Source organism: Trachinotus anak, unplaced genomic scaffold, assembly GCF_046630095.1.
Source record: "Trachinotus anak isolate AG129_WGS33_773 ecotype Australia unplaced genomic scaffold, CSIRO_AGI_Tana_v1 ptg000010l, whole genome shotgun sequence".
Lineage (NCBI taxonomy): Eukaryota > Metazoa > Chordata > Actinopteri > Carangiformes > Carangidae > Trachinotus > Trachinotus anak.
In genome coordinates this window covers 20,456,809-20,472,059 of record NW_027273861.1, presented here as the reverse complement: position 1 = coordinate 20,472,059, position 15,251 = coordinate 20,456,809, and the positions used below count along the sequence as shown (strand labels likewise).

Below are 15,251 nucleotides of genomic sequence, written 5' to 3'. Positions count from 1 at the left end.
TGTGACCTAAATAAATGATAGATAAGCAGATAAAGAAACAGACTAGGTATTTGTGAGGTCATTTTCTGGCTGCACCGGCAGGCCAATGCTGAGCAGTACATATGCTGTACATATCTGTATTATATTTATATTTCCATAATATTTTTCACATTCATATCGCAAATGTTTTGTTGTAAATTTGTTCTGTTTATATTTATGACCTGCAGTACTTGCTTTGCTTTATCTTTCTTCATATTTTCTCTTCCATGTTAATTGTTATGCACCAAAACATCAAAAGCAAAATTCCTCATATGTATAAAAAAACAAACAAAAAAAAAACCGACTTGGCAAGAAACCCCTCACTCTGACTCTGCAAAGCTGCTTCAGCAAACCTCGTGGTTAAAGTGTAGTAAAGTTGTTTACGTCCCACGGCTACATTTCCTGTCATGTGACCCGACGGTCGACGTCACAGTGACGCTTTGGGACGCGGCGCTGCACGTCTCAGAGTTTGAAGTCTAAGTAACGAACTAACTTGCTGCAATAAAAATGGAAAACAGCGATAAGTGCAGCAGCATTACCTGACACACACCTCCGGCTGGTTGAGCAGCATTTTCCTGCGAGGAAAAAAACCCGCGAAGTGGAAACGGCCGGTCGCTGAGGTGAGTGAAGAATTGAGTCTTTAATAATGTTTTTAACTGTGGCTGCAGATGCGCTCACAGAGCAGCTGGTGTCTTTAATATGCACACGTTTCCCATGATAAAGTTAGTAAGACAGCGGAAGGGGCTAACAGGAAAGAAAATAACACAAAAACACTGATTTCTCTACGGGAGTCTTGTACGAGCCCGTCAGTTTTTAAAGGGACATAAAGCCAACATTGATTTTAGACTGATGTCATCGTTATGGATGTAATACCCAACAACTATAAAACACTCATATTAAATTTAATTGTGTGTTTGTGTTGCTTTATAGTATGTTTTCTTTAAATTATGCCTGTAAAAACAAGATGAGTGTTAACGGAAGTTCTTCATAGTATCTGTGAATCATTGTTATACTCCCACATGGCCTCGCCCTGTAGTAATATTTGTATAATATCCTCTGTAGTGTTTATCATAACATCAGTGCTGCACGTATCAGCAGTGTCAATTGCAGTGGTGTCTAGTGAGAGTTGCATTGCATTGTATTTAATGTAATGTAAGCAGCAGTAGTCTCTGTCGAACTCCTGGGATAATTCGGCTTCATGAGCAAACCAACATGGAATGTATTTCCCCAAAATATTTACGCATTCCCTCCTCCTGTCTTTATCTACTTCCTTCCTCCATATCTGCTTCCTTCATTCTGTCTCCAGAACCCCCACATAGATGGTCAGAGACAGTCTCTCAACAGTTCGACATAGTCTAATCCCTTTCTTTCTTTTTTTTTTTTTGTCTTAAAGGGAAGAAGGAAAGATTTAGCTAAGGCATTATCGTATTTAATATATTATCATTTCTTTTGTTTTCTGTGTGACTCTCTCTCTATCCCACACACAGACACATTTTCAGAAGGAGACGTCAAAGTCTGAGAAGAAAAATACATCATATTTCTCACTAAATTTAACATGCAGAAACTTGTCTCTACACTTGGTTTATCTAGTTCAGCTCCTGGCTGTTTTTAGTCTGTCTCATAGAATTCATTACTTTTTATATCAGCTCTGTTCAATTATTTATATACTGTGCTATTTCCTTTTCTCTGCCGCGTTGCACACACAAAGGTTATTTTCATTTAGCTGTATTGGTTGAATCAGTTTTCATAGGCAGGATTGCACTGTTGTTAGATTTTATGGGCAGTAAGAAAAGAATAAATGTTCAGAGAAAAATCCACATATCCAGACAGAGGTTTGGTGACAAGTCAGCTGTTGAAAAGCAAAGGGACAGTTGCTGTATTCTTGTCATTTCTGAGTTGTGAAAAGCATTTTTGTCAGACCAGCAGTGATCATTTCCAGCCTCTATCCATCCACCTGTCAATGGGAGTTAAGGTTTCTCCAATGAGATGTGTAAAACTTTCTTCTGGCTTCCCTCCACACGTAAAGTTACATAATTCTGGACAGAGCTTCTAGCGGTCTGCACAGGGTTAAACCTGTTCTGTGCGACCAGTTTCTCTTTTGTGGGAAACTTTGGCAATCCTTCAGTGTCATCTGTTAAACAAGAAGCACTGAAAACCAGGCATGACTGTCCTGTCCCTGTCCATCAGATGGCGTCCTGCTCCCACACTGAGCCGCCTCCTCTGGTTCTTATCATCGATCACCATCTGGGGCTGTTTGACCTGCAAACACTTGCAGGACCAAAGCCTAAATCTGCTTTTGTCTGTTTGCATGACTCACCGCTAATTTAACTGAAGAATGGCATTTGTCTTGTCGCTTCCTCCAAAATCTCTGGTGAGAAGAGGGGGTTTGAAAAAAAAAAACCAAAAAACTCTGGGCTTTTGTTGAGAAGTGACTGAAATACATACTTGTTATGTATGTTTGTGTAATTACTATTTTTAAATGTTGACTGAGGCGGAGAGGGGGCGTGGGCGTGGGGGGGGCAGTAGGAAAAAAAGCATAGCAGAATGCAGATTCCACATAATAATAAGACCAGTTATAATAACAAAAGACAATAAAAGGACAGTAATGCGATGAATAATAAGACTAATAATAATAATGATAATGATAATTATAGCAGGGGGTGTTAAACAGAATCATTTGAGCAATAGGTTGCTTACAATCACAGATCCAGACTCTACAGCTCCGGAGGCAGAAATACCTGCAGAAAGCAACTAGTTGTAGAAATTGTCATTTATCAAGGCTCATGCATCGATGAAAAATTCCTTGCAGTACTAGGATTGCTGTGTGTGTATTTGGAGGTGGTGGGGAGACAACAAGACGGACATGAAGTTTGAAATTTTAACTTGCAAGTGCAGAGTTGCTGGTCTGAAACTTAAAAACAGAAGTAAGAGCAGATTGAGATGAGTTGCTCCTGAGGAAATAAGACTGCAGCAGACAGCAAAACAGAACAGAAAAGATAGAAATAGAGTAGAAACACACCTGTATATGTAAATTGACTCTGACTATGACTCACCGTAGTCCTTCAGACATTACTGTCTAATTATACTGGAACAAAGCAGTTTGTCTTCTGTTAGAGTCTTACTGTCTCAGAAACACTTAGTCAGTGTGAGCTGGAAACTAACATGTGGGTTTAGCTAGGATCCTCCCTGTGTAATATAAAGACAATACCATTTTATTCACATCAAAGCATCATAAATAAATAAAAGTTATTAGGGTTAATTAGAGTTAAGAAATAAAGTCAAGAATAAAAGAAATGTAGTTGCCTTGATCTGAGATCTGACATATGAGAAGCTGCTTTCTTGCAGAGTCGGATGAGAAGATTGATACGACTCGTGTGGCCGGCAGCTGGTTAGTTTATCTTAGCTTAGCACAAAGAATGGAAACGCCTAATCTGGATCTGCCCAAAAGTGATAAAATCCCCCTACAAGCACCTCTAAAACTCAAACACAGAATATCTTGTTTGTTTAACATGTACAAAAACCACAGGGTAAAAACAACAAGCTGTGTTTTTATGGGGCGTTATCTACGGGACTGTTTCTTAGCTGGTGCAGTCACTTTTTGAAGTCTTTGCTGGTTGACTGGCAACTTCAGATCAACCACAAGACTTTACGCTATTTAACTCTGGACAAGAAAGGGAATAGGCATACTTTCTAAAATGTCAAACTATTAATTAAATAATTAAAAAGAATGTGGGGATAAGACATAGTGTATAATCATATTAATAATTCATAGAGCTCTGTGTGTGTGAGATGAGGGTGGGGTGTGAATCACGCTTTCCCTCCTGTTTCACAGTGAAGCTCTTGAACGTTGCTCAGACTCCTTTCAGGCCTTATCAGCTTAGGTTTTTAACAAACCTATCTTCTATCTGCTGTGCGTCACCACGAGGTCGGCATCACAAGACGCCTTGGGTGTTCACTTTATGGTTTGATTGTTGAATCTAAGGACACCGCTGCTGAGATAGTTAATCATTAAGGACTCTTCTGTGCGAGGACAGAGGGGAGCGCTCAACTCACACTACACGGACTTGCACAGCATGAGATGGCTGCACCAAGGTGCTTTGCAAATGGTTTAATTAGAAGCATTTTAATATTAAAAATTCACTGACACTGCTCTAAAAATGAATTAATTGTAAAATTAAAAAAAAAAACACCCACAGGCTACATAGCATATATTTGTGTTACAGTTGATGGGAGCACTGTGTTTTGTCATGAAAGCCTAAGTGGTTGACCTTCTTAGTGAACACACCTTTAATGAAGCATTGATTAGACGCTCACTAGAATCTGAGAGCTCGCCAATTAAGTGCCTTTGGCCTCATTCAGTTTAGGTGTGTTAGAGAGCCAAGGTCTCGGTACAGCTAAATAGAAAGCAGCGAGAATAAAAATGATTAGTTACACAAGTGAATATGTCCTTTATGATTAATAAGATGTGGTTGAACATGAGAACGTCAGCCAGAAAGTCGTCATCCTAATTGTCAGCGGACACAAAGAAACAGAGAAGAGGCAGGCTGTCATCATTCTGAGAAGTGATAGGCTGCCTTAAAAAGAAACTGAGCAAAATGTCAGAGTACTGTTGCTGCACTGCGGCTGACACTGTCAGAAAGCTTCTTGAAGCTGGGAAGAGCTGTGATCAACAGAGGTCTGGCAGACTGCAGAAGAGCATATCAGGAGGCAGAGGGTTTCCAGGCTGCACACTGGAAAGCCTGAAAGCTCAACTTTTCTTTTTCCTGGAAGCGAAAGAGATAATGAATACAGTGAGTTTTGAGGGAGGATACAGGAGGATACTGTAGCTCTCAGAGTGTTCACACTTCTGTCAAGGCTGCATAATCCTCTAACTTTGATATTTCAATAATAGGCCTTTTTCATAGCTGACATTTTGACGTTAGTAGGAGGAGCTATTTTGGGTGCCCCTAGTTCTGGAAGTAAAAGTCCCATTCATTTTTCTCGTAGACATTATTACATGACATTTTTCGGATCTACATGAAACTCTCCTGGATGAATCATTGGTCCATAAAAACATAGGGAAAGAAGCTGACTGCAGCTCCCACAGTTCTCTCTCATTTTGGCAAAAAACATCTGATCACAGAGCTTGAATTTCTGTTACAGGTGGAAGATAAAGAAGCTGATGATTTTGAGACAACTGATAAAAAATTATTTGCAGCTTAAATCAATTCACTCTTGTATTCTGGATCAGTTTTGGATAAATTCAGCAACTATGACGCTGTGTTTACAAAATGACCAATGAAGCATTTTGAATTCGCTAGAGGTCTGTTTCATAGAGACGCTCTGACTGGCTTCTCTAAAGCAATGGTAAACAAGACTCATGGGTTATTAAAGCATTTTTTACCCACATGCCATACCAAAATGGACAAAACATAATTCCTGGGAAACAAAAACTAAAACTGGTAGCCACAACATAAACCTATAGATTATACTTTCTTAGTTGTCATATACCAAAAATGTATAAATATATCTTCTTGAGTAAATTTACAGCAGTAAACTTGTAACTAAATGGTGCCCACATATTCTGCTGTACTCTGAAATACGTCACATTACTGAGGCTATAAGTGGCTCTTTCTTTTCACAGTGACTTTCATTAACGTCAAAGATATTGTTAAAGAGAATTTTGAAATGGAAATACACAATGAGGAAAAGCATATTTAGGAAAAGCCCAGGTTTTACTAATAACATTTACAATCCATTCTGTTTAAGTGTCCCACTGAGTCAAGACAGTATGGCAATAACCAGCATGAACAATACCAGGGTTAAAAAACTGTAGCAGCTAAATGGAATTCAGTCGAGATAGATGATAATCGGATAAATGTGCCTGAGTTGTTTTCATTCATTTAACTGCAGCAGCTCAAGAGAAAATAGGAAATATTTTCAAAATTGCCTTCTGTGGTAAACGCTTGAAAAATACCTGGATCTGCACCTGTATTCTGCTCCTTTGTTTCTTTGCTCATGTCTGAATTTCCACAAAATTTAGTTGAAATCTGAACAAGAATCTAAGATATTGTGCTAACTGGCAAACAGAAAATGAACACAATTACCTTGGTGGAGGACAGGAAAGCCCTGAAGCAGATTGTGTGTTTTTCCATTCCATTTCCAACATTAAATCTCTGAGATATTTAAATTCAAGCGAGTGCCATGCTCTCGTTTGAGTGAACACAAAACTGTAGAAACTGTTGCAGATGTCAAAAAAGAGTTTTGTGTTGAGATTTATGATTATCGGCTTTTGTGGCTACTTTTGTACATTCATGTCACTTTCCATTGTAAGATTGTCTGTGTAAAGTCCACAGTCTTTCAACATTTAACTGGTAATTCCACATGTCAAATTTGAAAAATCTCAAATGTGCAGTCTCGGCTCTGCCTCCAGCATGTGAACAGCAGGTCCTGTTGACTGTTGGGTTCGGTGACACGCACAGGCTGCTTTTCCATGGAGACATGCGTGTTTAGTTGAGGCTGCAGGGGAGTGATGAGCATTAACATAACATGAGACAGAATGGACGGCCAAGTTTCCATTGTATGTTAAACGGCTAAACTATGCAAAAGCATAAATATTGATTTATATCCACATTAAAATCATAATCTTCAATCCAAACATGAAGACAGTGGAAGGCAGCACAGAGAGCACAAGTGTTAATTTAAAGATATGTTTGTTTTACACTCAATATCCCTGACAGATTTGGATGGTAAGTGGGGATAAAAAGTTTGTTGTAAAAGTTTCTATGTTGTGTTTTATTTTGTATGCAGAGAATGAATCTGTAGATTGAATGGACAATCATGGCCTAGAGGGATGTTTAATAATCCATGACCTTCATAGAGTCCAACAACAGATCAAACTGATGAAACTGGCTCCTCATACACAAATCTCTGGTTCAGCTTGTTACATCTTGTCCCCTTGAGCCACAGTAGGTTGTAAGTGACAGAATCAAAGTCAGATTTAGACCAGAGTAGAATAATCTAATGAAAGCAGAGCCACCACAGAAATATCCAGTGAAGTGTTAATATAACAGCATAAAGAATACTGCAAGTCAAATAAGAAACAATGCAAACGTATCAAATAGGTACAATGAAAGAGAAAAAAATAAAAGATACATAGAAAAATAAAATGAACAGGGTTATGCAATAAACAGGTTATCTTTTCGTTGATGTACATTTATGGATGTGGTATCTGACATGCATAAAAATTATATTTCTTAATTTTAAAAAGTTGTTAATTATCTTTCTGTAAATTGAAATAACCAAACATCTTCAAAGGCAAACAGAAAGTCAGTGTTGATGTGAGATGAAATAAACTTGTTAAAATCAGACCAGCAGTTGAAGAATCAAAATAAGTGGAGGACTGTCTCTGAGCACAGAAAGAACAGTATGTGTTGATGTCTTATTACTCTGGAGGTAAGAAATGGCTCTTTTGGATGCAGCAAGTATTTAATGAAAGATGCTATTGTGTTGCATTATGGGAAGTTTGAGGTTCAGTGTTTTTGGATCTTAGCTCATGCAACAGTGAGGAATAAAAGTCAGGATAAAAATAAAATCTCCCAACTATATGGAAGTGCAGCACCGGAGTAGGTTTGTCAGTTCAGTCTCTGGGTCCTCCTGCATGTTGGAGTGTCCTTGAGCAAGACAACGATAAACGCACTTGTGATGATGATGTACGTGTGCATGAACATAAGTAGGAATGTAGCCAGGACTTAAGATGTTACTGAGATCATGAGTCCAAGTCCTGAAAAGTGGCCTCTAAGCCGTTTCCAAGCTGCAGTTCTGCACTGCTGAAATCCAGATTGTATAACTGCGACGTCTTCTGACAAAATGACCAAATTAAAGACAAAGACTGTGCTGTGATATTGTCTATATTTACTCTGCGTGGGTAAGAAACCGCTGCTCCGCCTCGCTGCTACTCACTGAAGAGGCGAGGGCAGCACTGGCCACTTTCTACTAAGTAGCCATGGTCTGTCCAAAAGGTCACTAGATTTGTTTTGCTTTTCTGAAAACAAGTCTGCCAGTTCATTTTGAAAGTGCAACAGCCAATGGGGAAACTCCAACTCAGTCGTGTCGCAATCGGCTGACCAAGGGTGGAAACACGATCGCTCAGTCAGTCAGTCAGTTGCGGACATTCGCAATTATAGGACGGGCCTCACTGTTGTAGTCCAACCAAAACTACAGATGGCCTCATTGTCCTTAATGGCAGCTACAGCTTCAGTGTGACATGTTGGAAAGCACTTTGTACTGATCTCAGGTTAAAAGCACAAGATAAGTGCAGTCCATTTCCAAATTTCTGAGTTATTATCCCTCATACACAGCATGAAAGAATGTCCATATCTCCTAATCTAATTGGGCTTGAAAGACAAGACAGCACATTTTGTCCATGCTGTCGAGTTTGTGTAGTAGCTTCTGTGTATTGTATGAAATTGCCACTGTGAGCTGAGCACTGTGTGCGTGACTTGACAATCAATGTATCAGTTCATCAAAGGGATGAAATGCTTTATATCATATTTTTTTTCTGTCCTGATGGAAAGGCTTGTTAGCCTCTGTGCCTCTGGCATGCTCGTAGATCCATCCTCCATCAGTCAGCACATGGTGATGCCAGGTGGTGTTGATGAGTCATATGAATTCTTAATAAATGAGTTCTCTCATCAGTGTTTGGTTTAAGTTTTTATAGGGCTTTTAAACTTTCATTTTTCTTCTTAATGTGTTTTTGTGTATTCTGTATTGTAACCTCTCACTTTGCTTATTCTGTATTTTTGCTCATGTTTAATGTGCATGTTCAAGTGCAAGCCATCAGCTGGTGAAAGTAAAGGTATAAAGTGATTCAGATTTGAGCAGGAACATTGGTTTTGAATGCCAGAAATCTCTGCAGTTCGTGAAGTGTCACTGAGTCACAGAGTAAAGCTAGAGACCTTCTCTTCTTCTTGTCCTTTGAGACAGTATCAGTCTCTTTTATTTCCTCTAAAACTATTACTACTATCAGTTAGTTATAATTGTTAGTACACAATGATCAACTTGTCTTAAGGGTCTTTTGACAAAACTGTATTATGAAGTGTTAGATGTGATTTTAAAACCACCTTGCTTTGTTGTTTTATCTTTGTTTCAGTTGCTGTCTTTCTGCTGCTGCAACTAACCAGCATCAATGTCTTGGCTTGAGGTAAATATGGCTTCATGGCTTCCCCTCTTACACACACACACACACACACACACACTTACACACACATGCGCGTGCACCCCCCTCCTATCTGCCTTATCAAGTCTGTAGTTTACTGAGGTGATAAGTCGCACCTAAAATCCAAATCTCAGCGTGATTCTGCAGCTGTGCGTCACGTCGTGTCTCTCTGTCAGATGATGACTGCGTTTGCAGTTGGATTACCTCACAGCCACAAAAGTTTTATCTTCACTTAGGGCTTTGTTCACAGTTAATAAAGACCCAAGAGATCCACACGCACACACACATTAACAGAGTCACATCAGTTGTGGTTTGTTGAAAATCTAATTATTCCTTTACACGGGAGAGTGATCTTGCTTCATACACTATTTTTGTAAATTTGTCAGCTAGATAGGATGTAATTCCATTGTCAAGGGCATATTGATGATTATGAATCTTTAACAACTATAGAAAGTCCAAAAGTTACAGGAGTGCATTCGGCTTTCTGGCAAGTTCCCAACAGGCCGGCCCACAAACAGGTCGTGCTCAGGTCAGACGCTTGTGTAAACTGTGTGATTAAGACATTTAATATAAAACCCATAACTCTACAAAAGGAAGATAACTATTCAAAGAGTATGTAGCACATGAATGTTCTTACCCAACTATGTTTCAAACTATGAATGCTTGTGCTTAATGTGCTCTCTCTCTCTCTCTATATATATATATAGAGAGAGAGAGAGAGAGCACATTAAGCACAAGCATTCATAGTATATATATATATATATATATATATATATATATATATATATATATATATATATATATATATATATATATATATATATATATATATATATATATATGGAGCTTTATAGTGAGTTTTAGCTCACCGTTGCAGTCGGGCCTGCAACTGTAGCCTACTGTTTTGGTTCACTCTCACTGCTCTGTTTTCAGACACCTCAGGCTCTTTTCAGTGGAAAAAAGCTGCCTCTTTCAACACCTGACTTACACATTTGGTGAACACAGGGGAGCATTTAGCAGCTAAAGAACCAGAGATTTCCCTCAGGGGTACTGTATATAAAAAAGAAAAAATCAATTCAAATTTGGCAGATGACAGAAGGCAAAGTTGATTCAGTCTTGACTTTTGATTGGTTTGACTGGTTCTCACTCTTATTTTTATCATCACAGCCAAGTTTAAGAAACTGAGCTGACAAATGTAGCCATAAACCCCAACAGTTTTTCCTCCCTTGCTGCTCTTTTAGTTAACTTTTTCAGTGCTCTTTGGAAAATTCCAGCTTTCGTCAAAACATTTGGCTTCTGTCTGCCTGCAGAGTTAATCACGGCACACAGACCTACAGAAGGTGGAGTGGGGTGAGAAGGACAGGGTTGACTGAAGACTGGCTCTATTTATGGAGCCATGCTAATCATGCTCTTTGAACTCTCAGGCATCATTATACATACAGGTGAATGTTACAGCTCCAGAACAACAGGCTTCCTCTGGTTGTCTGCTGTTATACGCTCACACATGTCACACATCACAAACGCAGTGGGAGGTTTTGTCCAGCGCTGCTCCTCTCTTTATCATGAGTTCATTTTCATTTTTCCAGTGAGGAAAACAGCAGAGGCTTTGATTGCTCTCATGAGTTAATGAAGGATCAACATGTCCTGATGAAATGCTCTTATCATCTCTGATTACGTCATCAATCTGTCTCAGTGTGTGCGTGTGTGTGTATCTGTGTCTGTGAAGGGATATGCATGTGGTCTGAGTGTGTGTGTGAAGCAACAGTGCACTGTATGTGTCTAGTGTCTTTATGTATAAGCATATGCGTAATTGTGTTTTATGTATGAGTACACAGTGTATGAGTGTGTACATGCTGTGTGGAGCAGATGGGAGCCCAGTGGATTGTGGGATACCTGCTGTGTTAAACTTTGGATGTATGTTGGACTATGGTCAGAGCAGCAAGATATCTGAACTGCCACTGTTAGCGCTCAACACGCACACACCAACACACACTCTGAGTAAGGGATGGCAGGAAACCTCCACAGTGAGATTATCTGTCAGCTCAGGACCTTCACTGGCTTTTTTTCCCTTTTTATTTTGACCAGAATCTGTCAGAGAAAACTGCAGTGGCGGATGCAGGCATGCTTTCTCTTTTAGTTCCATCGATAACAGGAAACATACAGGTCAAAAATGTTAAGCAGCCTGCTTGTCTCATGAGGTGAAACACCCGTTTGTTCTGAGGACAAATGCTGAATTACAAAGGCATTTTGTGTGTTTATCTGCAAGAAAATGTTGAGAATCAGTGGAAGGTTTCTAGACCCAAATTACAAGGATCTGTTTAGTGACATAAGAGCTCTGATTGACTGCAGTTGAGGACAGCTGCCACATTTACACAACAGACTAATCAACAAATTTGCAAAAATAAGAACAAGAGAGTGTGACAGAGACAGAGAATGAAAAATATTAAAGGAGAGAAAAATAATTATCACATCATAAATCAAGGACGATAAAATAAATATAGAAATGGGTTATAATGGAAACTAAATTAAGGACGTCATTTGCTAGAGAAACTACAACTAAACTAAGTCTCTATTAGCTGCAACAGATTGCAGACATTCTGTTGGATTGTTCCACTTGGATCGTTTTGCCATCAGCGCAGAGTATAATCAATCAATCAAACTGTCCCAGCTCAGACAAAACATCTTACTTCGAGGCTCTTGGAATGCTAGTTTTGAGTTTATGATACACAAGGATATGTGTGCATCATGTAGGACGTGTGATTACGTCATGACTGCAGTGTGTTTTCATATAATAGCGACAGTGTTGCAGAACTGTATGAGAAAAATAATGTTTTTTCAACATTAAAGCATGTAATCCTATTCTGGTAGGCCCCCAGATAAAAGTATGAACCCTAAAAATGAGAATAATATGGAACCTTTAAACTGAGGTGATTATCTTGATTAATACCCAAGAAAATAAAGAAATACTCATTGAAAATCTTGTTTTTGTTGTTGTAACTTTCCGCTTTGCAGCACTGATGTAGAGGTGGACTCCAGTGAGTTTCAGTATACCATGACATCACTGTTGGGTGTGGTCAGCATTGAATGCTCACATGTTGGAAGCTTGAAATTTGTCCACATTGCAATAGGAACCTGTAACTCTTTATATAACCAGTTTTACTTGTGACACAATCTTTTACCATTTTCCCTTGCAATTTAAAATTCCTCTTAGCTATTTAAAACACACCTGCAAACTATAAAGCATTGAAAAATGTCCAAAATGTGTAGAGCCAATCTTGGTGACTAAGTTTTGCAGCTGCTTCACAGTAAAAGCCTCCCAGCTGAAAAACTGAAGTAGCTGCAGAAATGTTGAGTAGACATTAATAGCAGTTCTTTTGTTACAAACATACGATTTAATACTACAGTCATATAGTTCTAGGAGCTACAATATTTGCACAATATTCGCAGTAATTCAAGCACACTGGCAATATGAATGCTAACATCTGCATGCTAACATGCTCACAATGGCAGTGCTAAGAAGGTATACTTTTTTACCCTATTTACCATCTTATATTAGTGTGTTAGCATGCTAGCATTTGCTAATTAGCACTAAACACAGAATACAGCTGAGGCTGGCTGATGGGATTGTCATTAGTTCCACAAGGATCTTGTCAGTCACCAAAATAAGAGACAAATTGAACTTTGACCTGAAGATGGTAATAGATTAAACTTTTAGGGGATCACCAAAGTCAGCAGCCAAATGTCTGAACTAAAAAAATAATTTGAGTTTGATAGTAGAAAATGTTTTGGCAACCTACAATGTCAATGATAAACATCAGGTTTAAGTGCCAGTCCCTCAGTATTAAGAAGGAGAGGCTTATTTATAGGACTGCCATTTTACACCAGTACTCAGTAATCATACAGCAGGATATCAGTCACAGAAGACTGTATTACTCATTGACTTGAGCACTGACACAGTCAAGATTTGGGGTTTGATTCCCACTGTGTCCTGCCACACAGTGCTGAAAACACGACAAGCAGTTTAGGAGACAAAGTGAGTCATAAGCAATGATACGGCGCAGTACCCTTGATTAATGGAGAAACGTGTGGAGAGGACAGGTGCTGTCAGCTCATTGGTTTTTAGAGGCAGATGCCTGCTGAGAATCTCCCATCCCATCTGATCACACACCAGCCTTACTGCCTCTATCTCATTCTCACTTCCTGTTTGTGGCATGGCAGGAGATCTGCCAGGTGATAAAACAAGCCAGCTGCTTCTTCTCTGCTGCTGATTGGCTGGAGGAAAATGTTTAGCTAAAAAAAAGAGAAAAGAAAAGAAAAACATGTTGAAGCAAACCAACATGTAAATGAAGATCAGTGCTTGAGAATCAGCAGCACACTGAAAAGACTGGGTGAAAATGAGAGATCTCTCTGCCACAGTGCCACAGTTTAATGGTAATGGATTGCACTTACAGTATATAGCACTTTTCTACCTTGCTCAAAGACACTGATACTTGGACAAGAAGAGCTGGGGATTGAACTGCCAACCCTGCAGTTAGTGAATGAACTGCTCTACCTCCTGAGCCACAGCCACCACAGTGTGACAGTGTAAATTACTTAGCTTATTTAGGTGGGCATGTTTGTATGTGCCAACCCAAAAACCCGCAGTGTGTTTAGATGCATGTCCATAACGGGGTTACAGTTGGCTTTCTCTAGAAAGCAGTCTGTAGACTCAGGAAAAGTGAAGCCAATGCGGAAGTGCCTTAAACCTGAATTCTATTTAATGACCATTAGGGGGCGACTCTGCTGGCTGTAAAAAGGAAATCTGATTGTACTGAAGTCTATGGGAAAACCTCTCACTTCATTCATTTCCTCATTAAACATTTCTCAAGTCTTCTTTTAAATTATGGTCCCATTTAGAGGAAAATAGACAATAAAGCAGGGTATGTGTTAGGGCGTGGCTGCAGTGTGATTGACAGGCTGAACCACACACAGCGACCTGCCTGAGAATCAGGATAGAGTGCAGAGCAGGTCAGATCCACCCCTCACTCCTCCTCAGCTCCACCTTCTCGTCCAAATATGGTTTCTTCTGGTTTCAAAAAACCAAGATGGTGACGGCCAAATTGTAGACTCGAGGCTTCAGAACTTGCCTATATATCTGTAAGTGGATTTCTGTTGTCATACACACATGTAAGAAGACTTCAGACAGGGAGAGCAGAGTTGTGAAAGATGATTGGCTGGATGAAAGAAAAAATTGTAACAAGCAACGATACATCTTTGTAGTTAAAATAATTCCATTCACATTTCTCCAAACGGCCACAAAAACAGTGTGATCAGAGTCTGTCCTCTCTGACACACAAACACACACACTAATAGAGTAAGTAATGCTTCCAAAATCAGGTCAGCTGGTCGTAGAGAAATGTGATTACTGACTGGTTGCATTTAAAACCAGGTTTGCATAACCTGGTTTCTCTGAGTAACCTGGTTTTGTGAGTGCATGTACTTTATGGCAGTATAGAGAGTGAATTCTCTGTGAGTGTGAGCACTGTACAGAATTGACTTATGGGCATCAACACTTCTCATCAGAGCATTTCACATCCAAATAAGGTTTGTATGAAACTGTATGAAATTACACTGGTCTTTATGAAGCAGCAGAAAGCAAAGTACAGACTGACTTAGATAACCTGGTGTCACTGAAAAGAGGTCTTGAGACATTCTTCAGCTTGCTTGATGTTGAGCTTTTACGGTTATTTCTTGGCCACAACGGCTCAAAGTCTATTTTTTCTGGAGTGTCCTTAACACACAGCCCAGATCAGGCGCAAACTTTCCATTATTCTTCTCGTCCATCTGGGCTTTAAAGATGAGCTTCATTCCTGACAGACAGCAGCTTACAGAACAATCTCAACTCACGGTCCAATTACTCACTTGTTCAAAAGCACAAGTATAAATCCTGCTGAACTGAGGTCAGACACATGGGAAATTTCTACACTTGATTTGCAGACAGTAGAATCATATTAGGCAGTGCTTTAGATGCAGCAGCAGGTCTGCTTGTATGCCAGTG

General features: G+C 39.4%; 1 protein-coding gene across 1 annotated transcript in view; it reads left to right on the top strand.

The window, feature by feature from the left end:
• Positions 1-440: 440 nt before the first annotated feature.
• The window catches only part of LOC139625958 (3',5'-cyclic-AMP phosphodiesterase 4C-like), a 94,304-nt gene continuing 79,493 nt past the window's right edge, over positions 441-15,251 (top strand). Inside the window, exons 1-2 of the mRNA XM_071486055.1 lie at positions 441-638; positions 9,149-9,199. Coding sequence (XP_071342156.1) covers positions 9,185-9,199 — 15 coding nt within the window. The 5' untranslated portion in view covers positions 441-638; positions 9,149-9,184. The remainder of the gene's footprint in view (positions 639-9,148; positions 9,200-15,251) is intronic.